The following is a 20099-nucleotide window of genomic DNA, read 5'->3' as shown; positions in this document are numbered from 1 at the left end:
GGGGGGGGGGGGGGGGGGGCGTCATCCGTGGAGCCAAAAGCGATCTCTCCCCCTTCCGTCCCAGTTCCATCTCTGCATCTGCTGGGCTGGCTGTGATAGCAAACGTTAATAAGACCTGGCCACAGTGTGTGTTTGAATGCACTTTCAAATATTTGAACCGCTCGTGGTGCTTGATTTCCTCGGATACTTGAACTGGCCTCAGAAATGGAAAAAAATCAAGCGCCGCGAGCGCTTTTCAAGCATTTTAAAAAGTTACTCAGCGACCAGAGTTGAACTTCATTGAGAAACTTGTGAATTTCCAACTCTGTTGAAAATGTGTCTCAGTCCTGTCTTGGCCAGGCCTGGTGTCAGTGTGTGTGACTAGAGAAACAGTCTTTAAAGAGAAGGTCACTAGGGAGGCAGCACTTGGTCTGGAACTACCGGGACATGAAAAAAAAAAAAAAATAATGAAACTGAGGATTTTTTAATGTGGCAGCGACCGGGAAAAGTCAACCATCTCATGTGCCCCCCTTTAAAGAATAAACCTGAAACAACACATCCCTGTGTGTGGACCACCGACCCAAACCCATTCACAGAAACCTCCAGACGGGGACGGCCGGTTTTTGGTGGTGTGAAACGGACCAATCAGCAGGCCTGATTGGTAAAAGACCCAGCCCGTCCCCCGAGCCAAAAACCTGCTGCCTCGACGAGAGAGCGAGAGACGGGGTTCAGAGGTGGCAGTGGAAAGATTCAAGACTGGCATTCAAACAGTGTGGGACTGGTTTAACAGTATTGGTTCAGCATGCACGCACAAGCGCACACACATACACTCAAAAGAGGGACGAGGGGGGGGTTTAGGGGTGTGTAGTGGTGGACTTCTGAATGTGTGTGTGTGCATGTGCGCAGCTAAAGATCAAGTATGTGTTGGGATGTCTGTGTGTGTTGTGGTCATCAGTGTGTGAGACTGCGTCTTAGGCCAGTCTGGTTTCGTCTCCTCCGCAGAGTCTACCTGGTATCTGATATGTGAGAACTTAAAAACATCTGCTCTGAAACAGAGCAGCTCCATCAACTCCATTACCCACAATTCCTTTTTGCAGCAGCTTTTTTGTCAGACAGACAGCCGGGCCAGCTGTAATGCTGTTTGTTTGTTTTTTTAAACGAGAACTGATGGTAGAAAAAGCGCCGCCCGCCGGTGCGACGTCTCTCCTCTTTTACATGAGATGCTGCCAAGAACCAACAACAACAAAACAGTCCAGAGGAAGAAGGAAGCGGAAATAAAAAATAAAGATCTGAGAGCTGAAAGCAGCAATAATAATTATAATAATAATAATAATAATAGTACTATTGGAACCTCGTGAAATCCTATTTGAGGGATTGTGGGAAAAAGGTGTGGGCGCACAGGTCGACCAGAGAGAAAGAAACAGTCTTTGAAGAGGAGCCGAGCTCGGCTGTGAGGATTTTCCCTGACTACACTATCGATCAGAGAGATTTAACTTAACACACACACACACCTCGTCCTCTCTGACGCATAGTAAATATACCTGGCAAAAAAAAATGAACAAAGAGTGAGAGAGAAATCATCAACAACAATGTAAAGAAAAAAAAAACAAAAAAAAAAAACAGGATCATAATAGTTTGGATATTTCTGGTGGAGGCGTGTAAACGTGGTGAGGGGAAGGAGGAGGAAGGGGGGAGGTCAGGGGTGAGGAAATGTCCAAGGCCAGTCGCTGTTGTGTTTTTATTCAGTCACTCTTGTCCTTCTGCGGAGACGCCGCTGCCGCCTCCTCCTCCTCCTCGCCTCCCATCCCTCCGTCCTCCAGGGCTGAGTCCTCGCCTCTCGTCTCCTCCTCCGCTCCGCCCTCCTTCTCCTCGGCCAAGTCACTCTCTCCTTCCTCCTCCTCCTCCTCCTCGTCATCGTCATCCTCCTCCCCTTCTGTAGCTTTCGGCCCCGCCTTCTTCCCCTCCTCCGCTTCTCTTGGGGGGTTTGTGGTCACGACGTTGCCGCCCAGCGCTCCGGCCATGGCGCTCTGCAGCTCAGCCAGGGTGGAGGCGGTGGGGAAGCCAGGCAGGCTGAGCCCTGCAAGGCCTGGAGGTAGGAACATGGAGGGGTAGAGGAGGCCGGGGGCCATGGTGGAGAGCAGGAAGGGGTTGAACGCCAGAGAATTGGCGGACATGCCGGCTGCTGCTAACAGAGCTGCTGCGTCACCGTTGATGGATGTCTCAGCTGGCGAATCAGCAGCCGGGATCTGAGGAGCTGCAGTGACATCATTAGCTGATTTCTCCTCGCCCTCTTTCTGCATCTTCTTCTTCTTCCCCTTCTTCACTCCTCCCTCATTCCCATCAGCCTCCGCCTCCTCCTCCTCGTCTCCCCCCTCTTCATAATCATCTCCTTCATCTTTTTCCTCTCCCTCTCGCTTCCTCTTCGCCCCCGCCTGGTCGCCCTCTCCCTCCATCGTTCCGTTGGTGTTCCCTGATGCGGCGGAGGCAACCGCAGAGTTGGACGTGGCGGTGGCAGCTGCTGCCAGGTTGCCACCAAACAGCCCGCTTAGACTGAACATGTTGGGGAGGGTGGCCATGTTGGGCAGGCCTCCCATGCCGGGCAGCATGAGGGGCAGCATGGAGGCAGCGGCGGCGCTAGCGGCAGCCTGCTTGGGGTCGGTGGGTGGAGGGAAGGCCATCAGACCAGCAGCCAACTGGAGAGACTGGAGGCTCTGGAGGGACGACAGGTCCATCCCTCCAAACAGACTGTTCAACAGCAGAGGGTTGATGCCTCCTGCAGACACACACACACACACACACACACATATACATACATACAAAGGGTTAACATGAAGCTCTTTCAGCACACACACCAGATAAAGTTAATGCTAAGACATGAGGTGGCTGTCGTCTCCTCAGCAGACTCTGTGTGATGTCTGTACCTGCAGATGAAGCAGCGGTTGCCAGTGACACCTGGGCAGCCTGAGCTGCAGCGGCTGCCTGAGCGGCGGCTGCCGCCTTGGCGATCTCTGATTTGGGTCGTCGTCCCCGTCGACGGACGCCCTCCTCTCTGACTACAGGGCCGGTCAGGAGGCGGTCAAACATGGCTTCTGGGAGGAAACCCTGTGTGGAGGTCAGAAAACAAGTTAATCTCTCAGAGGGAAACTAACAGACGAGCTGTCACAGACTGCATGTTCCGTGCTGTTACTAACCGACTGTTTGACGATGTCTGTCCAATCAGGGGCGATAGAAAACTCTGGATTCTCCAGCAACCATCTGGGAAGCTCTTTCATTGGTGGAGCCATGGCCCCACCCATCTGAGAAACAGGAAGCTGGAAGTGAGTTTCTGTCTTTCTGCAGTGTAACCGTGACAATCGCGCTCTGATTGTACGTGAGCTCACCTTGCGTCCGTTGCGTCTGTTGACCACGGGCACTCGCTCTTCTCCAGTCAGCGTGTTGATGTCAATCTTGTTGGGGTTTCGACAGCGATGGCGCTTCTGCTTGGGCTTCGAAAACTGAGACAGCAGCAACTCCTCGCTCTTCTGTTGTGGCAAGACAAAAACAGAGGCAGGTGTGAATGACTAGATGAGTCATGACTGGATTAGAGAGAAGGCTGCTGAATGAGAAAACATCCAGTTTACAGACTGAAGAATAAAGACTGGAGATAAGTGAATACAGTGAGACGATGACGTACTGGTGTGAATCCAGCCATGTCCATGGTGTACGTCGGATGCTGCCTCAGCCACTCTCCCAGCTCTTTGTTGGAAACTGCTGCCTCATCGTCCTCCAGACTGCCGGATGCCAGAGATCTGGCGCTTGGGCTCTGCTCAGGGACGGTGTGCGGTCTGTGGGCACGGGCAGCACCCTGAACAGCCTCCACAGCTGAAACCTTTGTCTCCTCAGCATCATCCTGAAAGTCCACGGAGGAGGGAGAAGTAAAATTATTTGATGCTGATACTCGTACTGTGTTAAGTGTTGGTGCAGCAGAAAACACACAGTTCACACATACCCCTCCTGCTCTCTTGTTGCCCATGAACAGTAGCTCCAGGCCCTCCACATTTTTCCTGCGGCCCCGCCTCCTCCTCATGATAGGCAGGTCGGCCTCCAGTGAACCATTGGCTCTGTGTGCGGAGGGCGGGGCTTGCTGCAGCAGCTCCATCTGGGCTTTGAGCGAGGGGCTTGTCACCAGGGCACTGGGGAAGCCGGCCAATGAAGTGGAGGCCTTGTGGTGATGATGCACTCCCTGAATGACAGACGGAGCAGCTTCAGTTTCAACGCTTCTTTTCGGATTTGGCGACACAGATAATGGACAGGGTGTTAGTGTGCGCACCTTGGTGAGGTCTATGGCCTGACTCTGGGACTCTGTAGCAGCGTGGCTCTCTCTTAGCTGAGCCACCATCTCCATCAGGTTACGTCTCTTGGCTGCCCTCTCCGCCTCGATCTCGATCTTCCTCCTCCTTCTCCTCCTCTGTCGAGGCGCCGTCAGGCTCAGAGCATCCTCCTGTAACATCAGGTCAGCATGTGTCATGAGTCTGTTTGTTTACAAAAACAGAATGCTAACAGGCTAATGCTAAGGCTTCTAGTGGTGGTCAGTTCACAAACACTCACATGAACCTGTGGGGATAGTGTTTTGTCTTCGCTCCCGCTGTAAGGCGTGTGGATGCCGGCCATCGTCAGCTCGGCCAGGCTCCGCCTCTGCAGCGAGCTCTCCGTCACCGTGGCTACGGCCGCTGTGGTTACCGTGGAGCCATGCCCTGGCAACAGGTTGCTGGGGAAGTCAAAGATGTGGCGTCTGTTCACGGGCCACTTGCCCTTTAGGACGGCCTCGCAGATGTTATCCATCCTGTTGATCATCACTCGATCCTGAGAGGACGGGGGGAGAGAGGTGAGGATCACTGTCTGCACTATCATCACACCGCTCTTACTAGAGACTGGCCTTTATTCGTCGATGTAGCTGCTGTTTGAGACTCACCTTAGGCCAGAAAGAGAAGCCATAGGCACGGTCCTGTAAGGCCTGAAGTGCAGAGGTTTCGGGCAGGTCGTCGGGGCAGAACCCATCTCTGGTTTCGTTTTGGGCTGACGTGCTGACGGATGCGATGCTCTCCTCGTCAAAGTTCTTCTGCTCGGACGCCGCACTCGCTGTGTGGAGAGAGGAGAGAGTCATGTTGCCACTCTTCATTTAAAAAAAGGGTTTCATTATCAAGGGATCCAAACTCATTTTACTCTCCCGACTTTGGAACTGGACTCATTAAAACTCTGCCAAGTCATGAGGGGAAACACCAGAAATAAGCCTGTGACCGAGCGCGCTGTCAGCAGTGTTGTGTGGAAGCTGCATTTAGAACGTCACGTCATCATCTCTGATAAAATCTACTAAATACAAAGTTTAAAAACTGCCCCCAGTGAGAATGACGTTGACCCCCCTCGCCTCCTCACCTTCAGCCTGAGAGGATTTCTCTGATTTGTCGTCTTCATCCATCCTCTCCTCGTCTTCCTCCTCTGGGCTTTTCTCTGTGTCGGCTGACTTTGGAGATTTCAGAGACTCTGGGTTCTCCCTCTCCTCTCCGTCTTCCTCCTCTGCGGTCTTGTGGTCCGGTTGTGCTTTATGAGACGAGTCCAGATGTTCTGGGAGCTCAGTGGTCCTCTCCTTCTGGTCCCCAAGAGAGTCAACGGTAGTCTTGTCCTCTTCTGTTAAGTCTTTATCTTGGTCTTCTGCTGGCTTGGAAGTCTTCTCTGCGTCTCTGCTGTGCTCCTCTTTATGCTCTTCCTTCTCCTCTTTTTCTACCTTTGGCTGCGCCTCCTCCTCCTCCTTCACCTCCTTCTTCGGTGAAACAGCAGTTTCATCCTTCCCTTCACTGTCCTCTCCTTCATTTTCCTTCTGTTCCTCAGGAGTTTCAGTCTTGGTACATGGAATGTCGTTGGCGTCTCCTTCCGTTTCCATTTTCACCTCCAGCTCTGCCTTGCCTTCCTCCGTCTTCACCTCCTTCCCTTCTCCCTCCTCTTTAGCTGCAACTTTGGCAGCAGCTGCGGCACTCGCCAGCTCTGCAGTGGTGAGGAGGGGCGCAGGGATGCTTTCCGCTGCTCCCATCCCAGCTTTGGGGATCTCTGCCTGGGCTCCCGTGCAGATGCCAGCCCCTCTGTGACTGGTGAAACGCTGGTGGGCCTCCAGGAAGGCCAAGGTGGGGTCGTTTAAGATGTGATAATCTGTCCGGCTTACGCCGTGCTTCGAGGCCCCCAGGAGGAGGTCCCGGTCATGGCGGCCACACTCCCACCACTCTGGGAGGTCTGGGGAGGGCTGGCAGAGCTTAAGGCGCTCAGAGAGCAGCGGGTGGGGGAGGACCTGCTCTCGGATGCGGCGGAGCAGCTCGATGCGGTACAGTGTGCGGGAGGCACGCTCCTCCGTAATGGGGTCGATGATCAGAGTTGGATCTGGGAGTTCTGATGAGGTAAAAGGCAGATAACAAAATACAAAAAATATGTCAGACCATTTTTTAACTTTTATTTGAAAGTTATGTTCGTGAACAAGACGATGAAAGGACACCTTTACCTGTTTCAGTCTTGACCTGCATCCTGCACACTCGTTTACACATGGCGATGAACGAGTAGTAATATTTCTCCAAGCTCTCGTCTGTTTTCTTGTCCAGTCGAGCGAAGGCCCTGAACTGTGCCCAATCAAATTTCTGTCGCTGGGTGTCGAAGACGACTCCGAAGGTGGACACTACGCGGTAGAAGTCAGCCTCCTCACGACGAGTCCACCTGACAGAGGACCCAACAACAATGTGAGAACAGATTCAGACACCAAAAGGCTGCAGGCTTTGTTTTAATAGTGTCACATTAAGTGCTACACTACCTTTGTCTCCTCTCCTTGTAGTACATCGCTCCGTCAGCCATCAGTGAGCTGGCGGTCATCACCGGCGACGCCTCTGGCATGAACTGTCCACCTTTGGCAAAGTAAGCGCTTCCTTTAGCCAGATAGGGGCTTCCTTCTGCCATGAACACACCCGCCCCGTCTTGGATGTAAGCCGCCCCTCCTCCTGTATCGGTAACCATGCCGATTGAAGGCAGGAAGTCCCTGCGTCTCCTCCTGCGACCGTCGGGTCGGTTGAGGGCCTCCTGGCGGAGCTGCTCTCTGCGGTTGGAGCGCTGGTAGGCCGTGATGAGGCGACGCAGGCGGGCGGTCAGAGCTGAGGCTGCTGGCCAATACAGTCGCTCGTTGGAGCCTGAAGCTCCACCCACGGCGGGCATGCTTTGACCGTTTTCACCTGATTTAGCTACGGGGGAGCAGAGAGGAGCAGTCAGCAGTCTGTTCATACGACAGAGCTCCACATTTAGCATCTTATTGAAATGTCCACATTTCTGTAACAGGAAACAAGTTCTGGGTGGTGTTTAAAGAGTTTGACTTCTTCCTGACCCTGCAGAGAGTTCACATTTTCACAAAACTCTTACACAACTTAGAATTTTACCTTCAGCTTCACCTTCCACAGCGTCGTCTTTGTCATCCAGTGGAGAGTTGGTAAAGTCGTCCAGTTCATCTTTAAAAGGCATCCGCAGTGGTTTGTACTCTGGATCCTCGTCCTCACTGCAGGTTGGAGGGAAGATTTGAATTTCATGGAGAGACACTGCTACACATACACAAAGCAATCATTTTCTGTTTTAATATTTGAAGAACTAACAAGGACAAAGAAGAAGAGAGCCTGTGGGTCTACACCTGCTACCATTCACATGATTTGGAAGGACTGGACAGTTCATAGTGTTTGTCTTTTAGCTTTAAATCATTTCTGAGCCCTTTTTGTGTTGACAGCAGAGAGTGCAACATGAAAGGGGAAGATTGGATTAAAGGTGTTAAAACGTGATGAATCACAGATGGAGAGAATGACACTGGAGGGAACGGGCTGAAGTGAGGAGCTATCTGATTTTTTTTTTTTTTTTTTTTTTTTTTGTTACTGGTGGAGTGGAGCCTGCTCCCTTACCCCTCGACGCCATCTGCCATCATGTCGGAGCCCCTCTGCTCTGCGGCAATGGCCTTGGCGTCCGGCATGCCCACCCTCTCCAAGAAACACAGGGCGGGGTCAGCTCGCATCGAGTTGTACTTCTCATAGCCTGAAGAGGAAGAGAAGAAGAGTACGTGAGAAACTGAGACGTCTGGAGGTGTAGAAGTCACTTTGCAGGTTTCCATCTTAATTCTCCACTTTATATTAGGGTTTACTCAAACTGTGTGTCAAACAGGAACACGACGATGATGTAGGCGATCAAAACAAACTGTTTTTAATAACGTTATATACTATCGAATGCATAAATAACACATGGTATCATTTTAAACACGTGGTATCAAAAACATATCAGACTATCAATATCTTGACCGAAATCTGACGTGGCTTTAGTTACTGGTCAACACACACACGGCTAAAGGCAAACTCCAAGGAAGAAGAGTGAAAAAAGTTGTCTGTCTTGGAGACATGAAGCTACACAGTCCACCACACACACAGCATCCAATATTAAATGAAGGAGTAGACAAAAACAGCAGCAGAAGGGCAGACCCCAGGAGCCAGCTGCTGACAAGACAGACAGCCTGTGTGTGTGTGTGTGTGAGAGAGTGTGTGTGTGTGTGAGTTGATCCAAGTCAGCCTGCAGGTGCTCATTTATGAGAGAGAGGGAGAGAGAGAAGTGTGTGTCATGGCGTCTATGAAAGTGAGCTAGTGGGTCTGAGAAACTGTGTTTTTGTGTGCGTGTGTGTGTGTGTGTGTGTGTGTGTGTGTGTGTGTGTGTGTGTGTGAGTGAGTGTGTGTGTGTGTGAGTGAGTGAGTGTGTGTTTGTCCGTTAGGAGCATTCAGGCAGAACAGATTAGAATGTGCAGATCCTACTGAGACACATGGGGGAGGAGAGAGGGGGAGGAGAGAGGGAAGGAAGGAGAGGAGTGGGTGAGGAGGAGGAGAGGACAGGACCACACCACCTCTTCTTCATCCCTCCTTCCTTCCTTCTTCCTCTTCGTCACATTTCAATTACGAAAGATGTGACGTATTGTTCCTAACCACACACACACACTCTGCCCGCAGCCAAACGTTAATCATCAGAGCCTTTATAGGCCATCACTTGTGTGTGTGTGTGTGTGTGGGTGTGTGTGTGAGAGACACGCATTGTTGTGTGCCTGCGTGCAAGTCTACAAAGCTCACTGTGTGTGTGTGTGTGTGTGTGTGTGTGTGTGTGTGTGTGTTAGTCAGTCCCCCCCAAGGGCCTCCCTGGTGAATGAGGATTATGATTAACTATGGGTGAGCCCTTTTGTATTCCTGTGTGTGTGTATGCGTGTGTGTGTGTCCTAATTGAATCATAGAGGGTGGCAATGATGGAAAAATGACGACAATTATGTCAAATTAATATGAATGAGGGTTTATGTCTACACACTCACACACACACTTGGCCCTGTCAGTCTGACAGTGGGAGTCACATTCAGTCACCCAGTCAGCACCCGGGGGGGGGGGGGGACTTCTCCAAACAATTAGCTAATGGCTAAGAGCTAACGGCTAACAGAGAGAGAAAAGATTTTAAACTTTGACATTAGCTTTGTTTACGACATTAACACCTAGAACACACACACACACACTCGTATCCAGTAGTGAAACCAGCCATCAATCACACTTCGATAGCACACTGAGCCTGCCAGCTGCGTACCGCTATCGCCATGGCAACACCAATCAACCGGTGGCAGCAGAAGTGGGTGGGATGTGTGTGTGTGTGTGTGTGTGTGTGTGTGTGTGTGTGTGTGTGTGTGTGTGTGTGTGTGAGCCCTCACCCAGTTTAATGATGTGTGTGTGCATGATGCTTACTGGGTTGGAAGCCACTGGAGTGTGTCTGCGAGTGTGTCTGAAGGTGCTGACATGTTATCCGTATGTGTGTGTGTGTGTGTGTGTGTGTGTGTGTGATGTTCATTTTGTATTCACTGTGTTTTGGCTGCTATGTTGGAAGATGTGGATCTGTATGTACAGTGTGTGTGTGTGTGTGTGTGTGTGTTACCGTGTTTGAAGACTCCAATGAGCAGAGCTTTGTCGGCCTCGCTGTCCCACCAGTCAGCTGGGACCTCGGCGTGGAACGGCTGAGGAATCCAGATATCCAGCTCGCTGTGGCAGAGATAAACAGATCAGATCACTGATAATCAAACTAAACTGTTCGTGCTCAGCTCGCTTCGGTCTTGTGTTTCACTCCGAACAGAGGAACAAGAAAAACCAAGAGAGGGAATCAGATCATGAGCCAGATCATGGTGTTGTAATCGGACTGGAAGAGCTGTCAGCTGACGTGAATACATCTAAATATTTCTGCCTTTCCCTCTTTAAAACTACAGGAAGAAGGATCTAAACAGGATGTTCTGCTTGCTAGTGTCTGTTTTGTTGGCATGTTAACGTGAAAACTGAAAGTGAGAAGGATGTGACACAGGCAGTGTTTACAATCCAGTGGACCGGAGCTGTGATGCTTCAAAGAAGATCAAGAGCAGCGACGACCAAATCATTTCAGTTAGATAGATTTTGTTTGTCTTCTTACAAATGATCAAGACTCATTAGTGTTGATTGAATTTGAGAATCAAACCAACTATATGTTATTTGAATACAAAGTGAACTGAAATAAGAACAGCCCAAACTGATCAGCAGACCTGCTCGAGTCTGAACAACATGCAGCCCCACGAAAAGAACCTGTTTGAGAGGCGACACATGCAGGACTACGCTCACACGGAGAGTAAACAAAGCACCAATGAGCATCCTCGGCACCATGTGGGAGTTCATTAGGTAGAAAGCAGGGCACTGTTGCACCAGCAAACTCAAGTGTTGACAGATCATCAGAGTGGATATCCGGCATAGACTGGTTTATACTGGTATGAATGTGGTTCATCTCCACGAGCACAGACAGTTTGATCAGATCTCACTGTATTTTATGATCATGTCAGTTTGTAGGACTAAAACATGATGAATCTTACTGTTGACTGTTTCTATCAAACCCACCAGGAGTTTGTCAACGTTTATGAATTATTTTAGAACTTAGGAGTCCATGAAGTAATGACAAAAAAAAAGGAAATTCAACAATCCGAGTGTTTCCAGCTGTTTACTAGCATAACGCCCTTAAATCTCCAACAAAGCTATCAGCAGTCGAGTAGCATTGTGGGTAATGTAGGCCTTCTTTTGGCAAGTAATGTCAATAAAAGGCAGATTTATCTGTTTTAAACTGTCCATCACGACTGAAGAATGGAACAGCAGAGTAATGCTAAATCTGCAGACTGACACATGACATCACTCATCGCCCCCGTGCTCTCATTTGCTGATTTAAATTACGTCGAGGTATCTCAATTAAACTGACAGTAACTTACAAACAATATACACATGACTTCATAACACTACCAGTCCAACCAGAACCACTTATCTGGTCAACAGCAGAACTCTTCGTGCGTCTGAATGAGAATAATTTCAAGCTTTTTGCAGGACAGATTTTATGTTGTGGCACCAAAAAAACAAAAACAAATCCTCCATTATGGAAAGAAGGAGGTAGAAAATGGTGTTTCCAGCTAGTTATGGAGAGAAAGGGTACAATACACAATGGAAGCAGAAACACAGAGGGTGACAGGAGGAGAGAAGAAACCGGGGAAACAGTCCCTTATCTCTGCAAACAGCAGCATGCCCGGCCTTGGCAACACACACACACACACACGCGTGCGCGCCAAGACTGGCATGCTAAATCCCCCTGGCATATGTTGGCACGGTAGCACCCCGTATGCTCACGTCTGGCACACATACACAAATGCACGCACGCACGCACACACACACGGGTCTGTCACAGTAGCCATTGAGAGGGGAGAGGGGAGGGGAGGGGGGGCAGGAGAGATCAACATGAAGTGCACGTGCTCCACATTATAAATGCATTCACATCTGGGTGAAAGGGTGATGAGCGGGGGGTGAGGGGGGATGGGACATGATGAGAGACTAAAGTGCACTGCAGAGAGAGAGATGGACAGATGGCAAGAAGTGTGTGTGTGTGTGTGTGTGTGTGTGTGTGTGTGTGTGTGTGTGTGTGTGTGTGTGTGGTGAGACAGAAAGAGAAGGAGGAAAAAAAAAAAAAAAAAAAAAAAAACTGTCCAGGTGAGCTGGACAGTGGAGTTCAGGAAGGAGCTGGAGCTCGTCGGAGTGTGGAAGAAAAATTCTAAATGGGTCGAAACGATGAGAAAAAGCTCATCTCCCCTGATGAAGTAACTGTTGTATCTGTCAGAATAGGAACAACGCTGCCAAAGAGGCCACTAGAACAGACGGAAATACACCCTAGTAATAATTCATCACATATTCATATAAACATCCATCGACTCACTTTCAGGATGCATCCAACACATGAAAGCCTTTCGACTGTAAAACACCTCAAAAACACTCGGATAAGCTGGAGTGAATATCAGGCTGCTGAACTTAAACACGAGGAGGTTTGGACAAGCTACTCATCATGTAAGAGTGTGTCGACACAAAAGCTGGCTTTGTTTTTATAGATCACGTCACAATGAAGACATCAGCAGTGTTTTGCTCACCTCGAGTCAGCTCCTTCCAGGATGCGCTCGGCCTGGTCGCCTATGACTTCCTGTCGCAGGTAGTACAGCATCCTCACCCTCAGCAACACCCTACAGGAACAAGTCAGGAAAATGCTTAGACAAAAGATCTCATGATTATTTTCTTTATGCGTCACAGATTTTAACCAAGATGTTGGTTAGAAACTAATTAAAATGGACTTTAAAACAGATGTGTCATTGTTTCCCAGATGTGATCTTGACGTGTTGACCAGCATCCAAAACCCAAACAGGAAACAGAAATGTTTGGTACTTTTGCTGAATAAATATATTAAACCATTGATCAGTTTACATACACTGTTGAAGATTGGTTCCCTGTCGAGTGACAAACTGACTCATCGCCTGAGCTCTAAAGATGACACTTCTACAGTCATTTGACAACTGAAGTAAGTTGGGGATATGCTGTATTCTTCTAATACTCAATGATATCGAATATTTCATGAGCAGGAGGACAGTGTTCACTGCTGGGCTGACTCTACTGGATGATGTGCTGTATGAAGTGTGAACAGGATTTTTGATATAAAAATGACAGAAAATGTCCCGAGGATTTCCTCCGCTGAAATACTGGCTACATAGACTATAATTCATGACTGCGTCTCGGCGCCGTCGACTGCTGCTGATGATGAATTTTTTCGGTCAGATTTGATCTCCTGACATTGGAAACGCTGCTATCTGGGAGTTCTGCTTTACTGTAAACATTTGTCACCAGATTTGTCACTGGGATTTAATGCCAATAGCAGTGTTTGGAGCTGAAGACAGAGGGGGAGTGATGGGGGTGGTGAGGAGGGAGGAGGCGAGTGGGAGGAGCAGTGAGGGAGAGAATTGAAAGGACGGAGAGCTGAGCTGGAAGGGAGGGAACAGAAAGTTTGGAGAGGCAGTGAAGAGGAGGAGGAGGGGGTATAAAGACAGTCATTTGCAACTCATTCTGCGGTGTGTGTGTGTGCATCGATGGCATCACAACTTGCAGTGTGTGTGTGTTTGTTGGCAGGCTGTGTGTGCTCATCCATCAATGTGCCAGGCCTGATTAGCCACACAACGCTGTGCTCCAGCCTAGCAGATGGCACCACATAATCACCCCCAAGTGTGTGTATGTGTGTGTGAGTGTGCGTCTTTCACCCACTTCCAACAGGTCTGCCTGCCTAGCACCTGGCCTGGCACGTTGCCAGACACACACACACAAGCAAACAAACTTCCCCCCTCAAGAAGAAAAAAATCTTGGAATTGAATCTGGAGGGCAAGGAAGCATATCTCCCTGACAACAGGAGAGGGAGCTGACCACAGAGCGTGTGTGTGTGTGTGTGTGTGTGTGAGAGAGAGACAGGGAGGCTGCTGTGTCTGGTTCAAGCCAGCCTCAAGCCATCATCCTGCCACTTGTGTCCATGTCCCATTAGTTCTGTGTCCATCATGTGCACACTTCTCTAACTGCTGTGTGAATGAGAGACTTACTTGTTACAGTGATGTTTCAGGTGTCTCTTGTAGCTATCCTCTTGCAGTAAGTGGTCGGGATTGCAGCTGGCCAGCCAATCAGCTCGTGGGGTCTGTGGAGGCGGGGCCGGGGGCTTCCCCTTCTTGCCCTTCCTGCCTCGAGGGACCGGGGTGGAGAGACCTGTAGGAGGAAAGAAGGTGGTCAGAGACTTCTACAACTCCGACATGTCCAGGCTCAGAACTCCAGTTTGTCATCTTTAAAACCATTCAGCCAAGATTTTGCTGGGGTCAGTTATCAGGTCAGGTCGCTCTGGATGGCATGAGGTGTCTGACCTCAGTGTCCGAAATGTGTCCGTACTTCTGGAGAAGTTTCGCCTCCATTTTATTTGTGTGGCTTTATTTGTTTGGACATTTGGTGTGAAATGGTCTGTAAAACTCAAGAATTAACTAATGAGCAATGAAAGAGGCAGTCCACTGTGCTCACACAACTTCAGCCAGAATCCGTATAAGTCATTATTCTAATTATTTTTCAGCCACCTATCAGCGCTACATTTTGAGATTTTAAAATAAGTTCAACAATTAGCCCATCACTGTATCCTCAGTGTGCCTATAGAGTAATCAGGGGTGGGTGTGTGTGTGTTACCTGAGTGGTTGGTCAGTGTCTTGGTGGTCCCGTCTTCGCTCGGTGTGATCAGGTCCCAGATGAAGCTCTTGATGTTCTCGTCGCCGCGGTAATGCAGCAGGCAGTAGGCCAGGAGGGCTCGGCAGATCTTCTCCACGTCGGCCTCCTTCAGGGGGCGCTTGAAGCGGCCGTGAGCCAGGATGTCGCTCCATCGACCCCAACTGAAGACGGGAAGACAAGCCCGTCAGCGCCACACATCCAAGATTTAATACTGAACATTTGTTCAACAGTATGCAACATCTAGAAAACGTCCATCTTCTTTTGGTGGTTTCAGAACATTGAACACACACACAGGTCTCATTACGCATTTTACCAGCCTGTTGATTTAACCATTACTGTCACGCTAACTAGTGCCACCCGGGCATCCCTCTGTGTGTGTTTCATGGATGACAGCCCAACCCCCCCCATCCTCCTCCACCACCACCTCATCCTCCACCTCTGGAGACTGAGCGACCATCTAGGCTGACGTGGTGGACAGCATCTCTTACACTGTCTTGTTCTCAACTCAGACATTTCCGCCGCTGCTTCCCAATCTCCACTGAACCGTGTGAGCCAGTCTCAGTCTGAATGATTTCAGACAGGGCAAAATGGTGGATGAGGGCGAGAGAAGAGAGGAAGAAGGGAGAGAGTGAGAGAAAGATGGATGATGGGAAAAGACAACAGAGAGCTGAGCAGTGTGGACAGACCCAGTCAGACAGTGTGTTTTTGTGTCCTACAGCCTCGGGCCACGAGACTAGACTGTAACAACAACAACGCTGACATCTCACCACACCACCACTCTTTCTTACACACACACACACACACACACACACACACACACACACACACACACACACCAAGTCAGCCGTGAAAATGGATGGGCTCGCCCGATAATCACTATCTGTGGTAAGTGTGTCAATTTGCCTGTGTGTGTGTGTGTAGATGCTCTACTGTCACTGTACAGAGCTTCACTGTGATTGGAGCACGGAGCAAAAAGGGGGAGGGCGCTTACAGAAGGTCGATTGTGTGTATGTAAATGACAAACTTGTGTGCACTAGATCAGAATCAGGTTTAATGCAAAGCAGGTTTTCACAAGCAACGACCTGGCCTCGCTGTTTTCATGCACGGCCATGAATTAGTAGAAAAATATGAAGGAATATGAAAGTCAAGAAGCAAAAATAGAAAACAGATATTCAGAAAAATATGTCTAAGTTATTTAAGTAATGAGCACTGGCGGCCGTGAGTCCAAAGATTTCTTGTCAACTACATCACTGCATCCATGAACTCGTGTCGCTCTTTCACACACAGCACACACATTATCTGAGGGATGAACACCACCCATCCACCACAACCTCAACTTCTCTTCTGTTGCATTGTCTACTTCACTAATGTTTTGTTCCTTTCATGTTTTTAACCATTCAGAGCTGCTCCCAGGGGAGGTTTTTTTTAAGTTGTGTGAAGGTTTTAATTGCATTTGTATTATTTTTCAATATGTCTTTGATCTTTCCTTCACATGCATAGTCGTCCGCATAATTAAAGGAATGTTCAACACTTTGGGAAACATCACCGAGGGTTAAGTGGAGCTAATGCCAGCAGCCGGTTAGCTTAGCTTAGCATAAAGTCTGGGAATAAGGGGAAACAGCTAGCGTAGCTCTGGCTAAAGGTAACAAAGACCACCCACCAGCACTAATTAACATGTTACATATCCCATTTAATTAACCTGTCCTAAATCCAGTGCCTTCTTGGCATTGTGACGCTGCTCAGTGAGCCAAGAAAACTTGTGGTTTCTAAATTTAGGTAAAAATATGAAATGTAAAGTGTTAATAGGAGAGCTTTAGGTTAAATAATTGACTGAAGTCTGATCTAAATATAGAAATAAATGAACAAGCCAGTAGGAAACATCGTTATTAGTCTGGTTTTTGAGTGTGTGACTGACCCATAGACTAGCAGGTTCTTCTCCACTCTGAAGCACTCGGATCGGGGGTACCCCTGGGCTTTGTCCTGGGGCCGTCGCGGTTTGGATGAGGGTTTGCTCGGCTCGTCGTCGTCGCTCTCCAGCTCGGAGAACTCCATCATCTCGTCCTCTTTGACGCTGCTGTAGTGCCGCGTCTGCTTCCTCACCCTCGGCGTGTCGATCACCAGCGTGTTCTGGGGACGGATTCAATGGAAATGTTAGTCGGTGTACTTTCGCGGACTGCACGTTCTTCCCTCCTGGAATGTTTTTGTAGTGTTTGGTTTCACTTACAGATGGCCTGAAATCCAACAACAACAATATGCAAAGTGCCTTCTGCTTTACTGCTGTGGAGTGGCCTGTTTGTACATTTCTTGTATATTCTGAATCGTATGATGAGTGAATCCTGTGAATACGTGGCGTCTTCTGTACAAAGTCTGATTAATTGGATATTTGGCCCTCTGTGTTTCACTCCTAATGCTGAGAAAATTGGTGCCCGGCTCAAACATAAACTGGCATTAATTATGTTGTCTAATGAATTAAATTTTTGTTCAATTAATTTGATTTCTCCCCCCCCTCAAAATCCTATTAATATGCGCAAACAGGGCAGTAGTTAGTTCCACAATTATCACAGAGCGCTACCGTCATTTCCATTTTAAGATCACACAATAAGAAATCCCAGGGGAGCGGGCCGCATTCACGCTCGTGGAGCTGGATTAAGTGTTCCAGTGGAGGGTCCTCCACAAGAGAGGCAAGCGAGGGAGGCGAGGGACCAGGAGGGACAAACACACACGAGAAAGAAAGTGAACAAATATGGAGGGAAGGACGAACATAAAGATGCCTGTTAGGCTGAGCACTGTGTGTGTGTGTGTGTGTGAGAGAATGTGCCCGAGCTTGGCTTTGTGTGTATGTCTGTGTCTGTGTGTGTGTGTGTGAGCACTAGCCTAAGTGATATCTCTGTACCCTCCAGGCATCTGCGCTCTGTTAAGTGGAGCTAAGCAGCTTACTCTCTCTCGCTCAAACACACACACGAGAGCAGGGAAACATGGGTAATTAAGGAAGCGAGGAGATTCCCAACTGTCAATATTAATCTCTCTCTCTCTCTCTCTCTGCTTCCCTCCTGATCTTTCTGTCTCACTTTCCTCCTCCTAGCTTGTAGTGCTGACTAATTACCACTGCTAGTCCCCTTTCCATATGGGGACACCACCAAGTGTGTGTGTGTGTGTGTGCACGCACCGGCACAGTGTGATTGTTGCCTCTAAATTGCAGGTGTTTACAGTATGTACGTGTGTGTGTGTGTGTGTGTGTGTGTGTGTGTGTGTGTGTGTGTGTGTGTGTGTGTGTGTGTGTGTGTGTAGTACCCGTCCATTGATGGCGTCCAGGTCCAACTCGGCCTTCTTGGCCCATTTCTGCCAGAAGTCCGGATCCTCCAGAGAAATGTCTGTCCGGTTTCCTGTAGCAACAAAACTGGCCTGCAGCCGAGAGGAAGCGGGTCATCACATGTTCAGAGATCATCACAGGCTGAGTGAAGGAGGACAAAGGTGTTGTTCTGTCTGTACCTTAGCAAAGGTGGAGCCCTTGCCCTCGGACTCTATGGTGATGGTGTGGGTTCGCCTCTGGAGGATCTGGTCGATGTCTTCCTCGCAGAATTTGGAGCCTTCGTCTTCCTCGTCCATCAAAGCTCCGTACGCCCCTTTTCTTAGAAGGTCCTCAATCTCCTTCTTGGACAACTGTTGGACCTGGACCAGAAACAATAACATTTTATTCCATGACAAATTAAACAATCAATATGAAGGTATGCGTGTGTTGTGTCTCACCCCGCTGTTGGCATTCTCTCGCCCACTCATGCTCTGGAGGACGGCCTTATCAAGGCCCAGCTTTAGACTGGCCTTGTCGAACATCTCCCTCTCGTAGCTGTTCCTGGTGATCAGGCGGTAGATCTTGACCGCCTTGGACTGGCCGATACGATGACACCTAGCCTGTGCCTGGAGGAGGACGCAGTCAGAGAGTCAGAAACTGTTCTGCAGCGAGTATACATGAGTACAATCAGCTGGAGATGTGCAGGAATCTTTATTGCAGCCAAAGCACGGTGCGGTTCGTACCTGCAGGTCGTTCTGAGGGTTCCAGTCGGAGTCGAAGATGATGCAGGTGTCTGCCGCAGTCAGGTTGATGCCGAGTCCTCCGGCTCTTGTGCACAGCAGGAAGACAAAGCGGTCCGAGTCAGGTCTGGAGAAGCGGTCGATGGCTGCCTGACGCAGGTTACCGCGAACTCTGCCATCGATGCGTTCGTAGGGATATCTGGACAGAGCGGGAGGACGGTGAGTGTGTGTCGGCAGCATCATGACAGTCAACATGAACAAGAGCTGTTTTCATTTATGTATCAATGATGCAAGATGATTCATTTTATAGTTAAATTACTTTTTTTTTTTTATTTTTTTTTTTTTAAATCCAGCCATGTCTTTAAGGTAAATATAAATTCATGTCTACATGTCCGACTTCTCCTCTCACCGTTTCTGGATGAGGTAGTCCTCCAGGATGTCCAGACAGCGGACCATCTGACTGAACACCAGGACTCTATGTCCGCCAGCCTTCAGTTTGGGCAGCAGCTTGTCGATGAGCACCAGCTTGCCAGCGGCCTGGATCATGGCTTGGAGCGCCATGTCCGGTATGTCCGTCCCGTGGGAGTCCCTGAACTCCTCGGCAATTTTCTCTTCCGCTCCTGCACGGGGGAGAACATTTTGTTCAGGACACAAAAAGATGATCTGTCCAATGTCGAGGTTTGGTTTGCAGTCACAGTTAATCATTTCATTTTGGAAGCGTGTGTATACCATTGATGAGGTAGGGGTGGTTGCAGCATTTCCGCAGCTCCATCATTGTGTTCAGGAGGTTGGGGACACTGGATCCTCCACCGCCGCCTCCGCCTCCTCCTCCTCCTGCACCTCCTTTGGACAGGAAGGAGAAATTCTTCTCCAGAATGGCCCGATAATATTTCTTCTGGATGTTGGTCAGCTCCACCTGACAACAACAACAACAATAACAGGGTTAATAGTTAATCAACAGATTCTGACAGGTGAGAGTTTTGAGAGATCTACGACGAGAGCTCCTACCTCAATGATGGTCTCCTCTTTAGGGGCCAGGTTCTTCTCCACATCCTCCTTCAGTCTTCTCAGCATCATGGGCTTCAGAATGCCCTGCAGTTTTTGAACCTAAGACAGACACACACACACACACACACACACACACACAGACGGCAGACGCAATGTTAACTCTTCATTCAGTGGGCGATCATGGGGAAAAGGACGCCGCGCTGACTCGTCCGTTTACCTGTTCTTCAGTCTTAAGGTCTCCAAATTCAGTCATGAACGTCGGCTCAGACGGGAACCGCTCGGGCTCCAGGAAGTTGAGTAAGCTAAAGAGCTCCTCCACAGTGTTCTGGAGCGGAGTTCCTGTCAACAGAACTTTGTGCTCCTGGAGGAGGACAGGAAAGAAATATTTAGAGTTTCCAAAATAGAAAGCAGGATGTCTTG

At 49.2% G+C, this 20099-nt stretch overlaps 1 protein-coding gene across 2 annotated transcripts in view; it reads right to left on the bottom strand.

The window, feature by feature from the left end:
* Nucleotides 1-475: 475 nt before the first annotated feature.
* Nucleotides 476-20099, bottom strand: part of chd7 (chromodomain helicase DNA binding protein 7) — a 58931-nt gene continuing 39307 nt past the window's right edge. For both annotated transcript variants that reach the window (XM_027283499.1, XM_027283500.1), the window contains exons 15-41: nucleotides 19897-20040; nucleotides 19680-19778; nucleotides 19401-19587; nucleotides 19081-19291; nucleotides 18675-18870; nucleotides 18390-18557; nucleotides 18132-18311; nucleotides 17934-18044; nucleotides 16558-16769; nucleotides 14604-14803; nucleotides 13982-14141; nucleotides 12500-12589; nucleotides 9964-10067; nucleotides 7926-8055; nucleotides 7419-7534; nucleotides 6806-7226; nucleotides 6503-6711; nucleotides 5392-6393; nucleotides 4931-5097; nucleotides 4567-4821; nucleotides 4289-4459; nucleotides 3968-4201; nucleotides 3653-3868; nucleotides 3360-3500; nucleotides 3171-3275; nucleotides 2901-3081; nucleotides 476-2752 (exon numbers count right to left, since the gene is read on the bottom strand). In XM_027283499.1, coding sequence (XP_027139300.1) covers nucleotides 1722-2752; nucleotides 2901-3081; nucleotides 3171-3275; nucleotides 3360-3500; nucleotides 3653-3868; nucleotides 3968-4201; nucleotides 4289-4459; nucleotides 4567-4821; nucleotides 4931-5097; nucleotides 5392-6393; nucleotides 6503-6711; nucleotides 6806-7226; nucleotides 7419-7534; nucleotides 7926-8055; nucleotides 9964-10067; nucleotides 12500-12589; nucleotides 13982-14141; nucleotides 14604-14803; nucleotides 16558-16769; nucleotides 17934-18044; nucleotides 18132-18311; nucleotides 18390-18557; nucleotides 18675-18870; nucleotides 19081-19291; nucleotides 19401-19587; nucleotides 19680-19778; nucleotides 19897-20040 — 6441 coding nt within the window. In that variant the 3' untranslated portion in view covers nucleotides 476-1721. The remainder of the gene's footprint in view (nucleotides 2753-2900; nucleotides 3082-3170; nucleotides 3276-3359; nucleotides 3501-3652; nucleotides 3869-3967; nucleotides 4202-4288; nucleotides 4460-4566; nucleotides 4822-4930; nucleotides 5098-5391; nucleotides 6394-6502; nucleotides 6712-6805; nucleotides 7227-7418; nucleotides 7535-7925; nucleotides 8056-9963; nucleotides 10068-12499; nucleotides 12590-13981; nucleotides 14142-14603; nucleotides 14804-16557; nucleotides 16770-17933; nucleotides 18045-18131; nucleotides 18312-18389; nucleotides 18558-18674; nucleotides 18871-19080; nucleotides 19292-19400; nucleotides 19588-19679; nucleotides 19779-19896; nucleotides 20041-20099) is intronic.

Source organism: Larimichthys crocea, chromosome X (assembly GCF_000972845.2).
Source record: "Larimichthys crocea isolate SSNF chromosome X, L_crocea_2.0, whole genome shotgun sequence".
Taxonomy (NCBI): Eukaryota; Metazoa; Chordata; class Actinopteri; family Sciaenidae; genus Larimichthys; species Larimichthys crocea.
The sequence above is the reverse complement of the archived record's forward strand: the minus strand, read 5'-3'. Positions and strand labels throughout refer to the sequence as shown.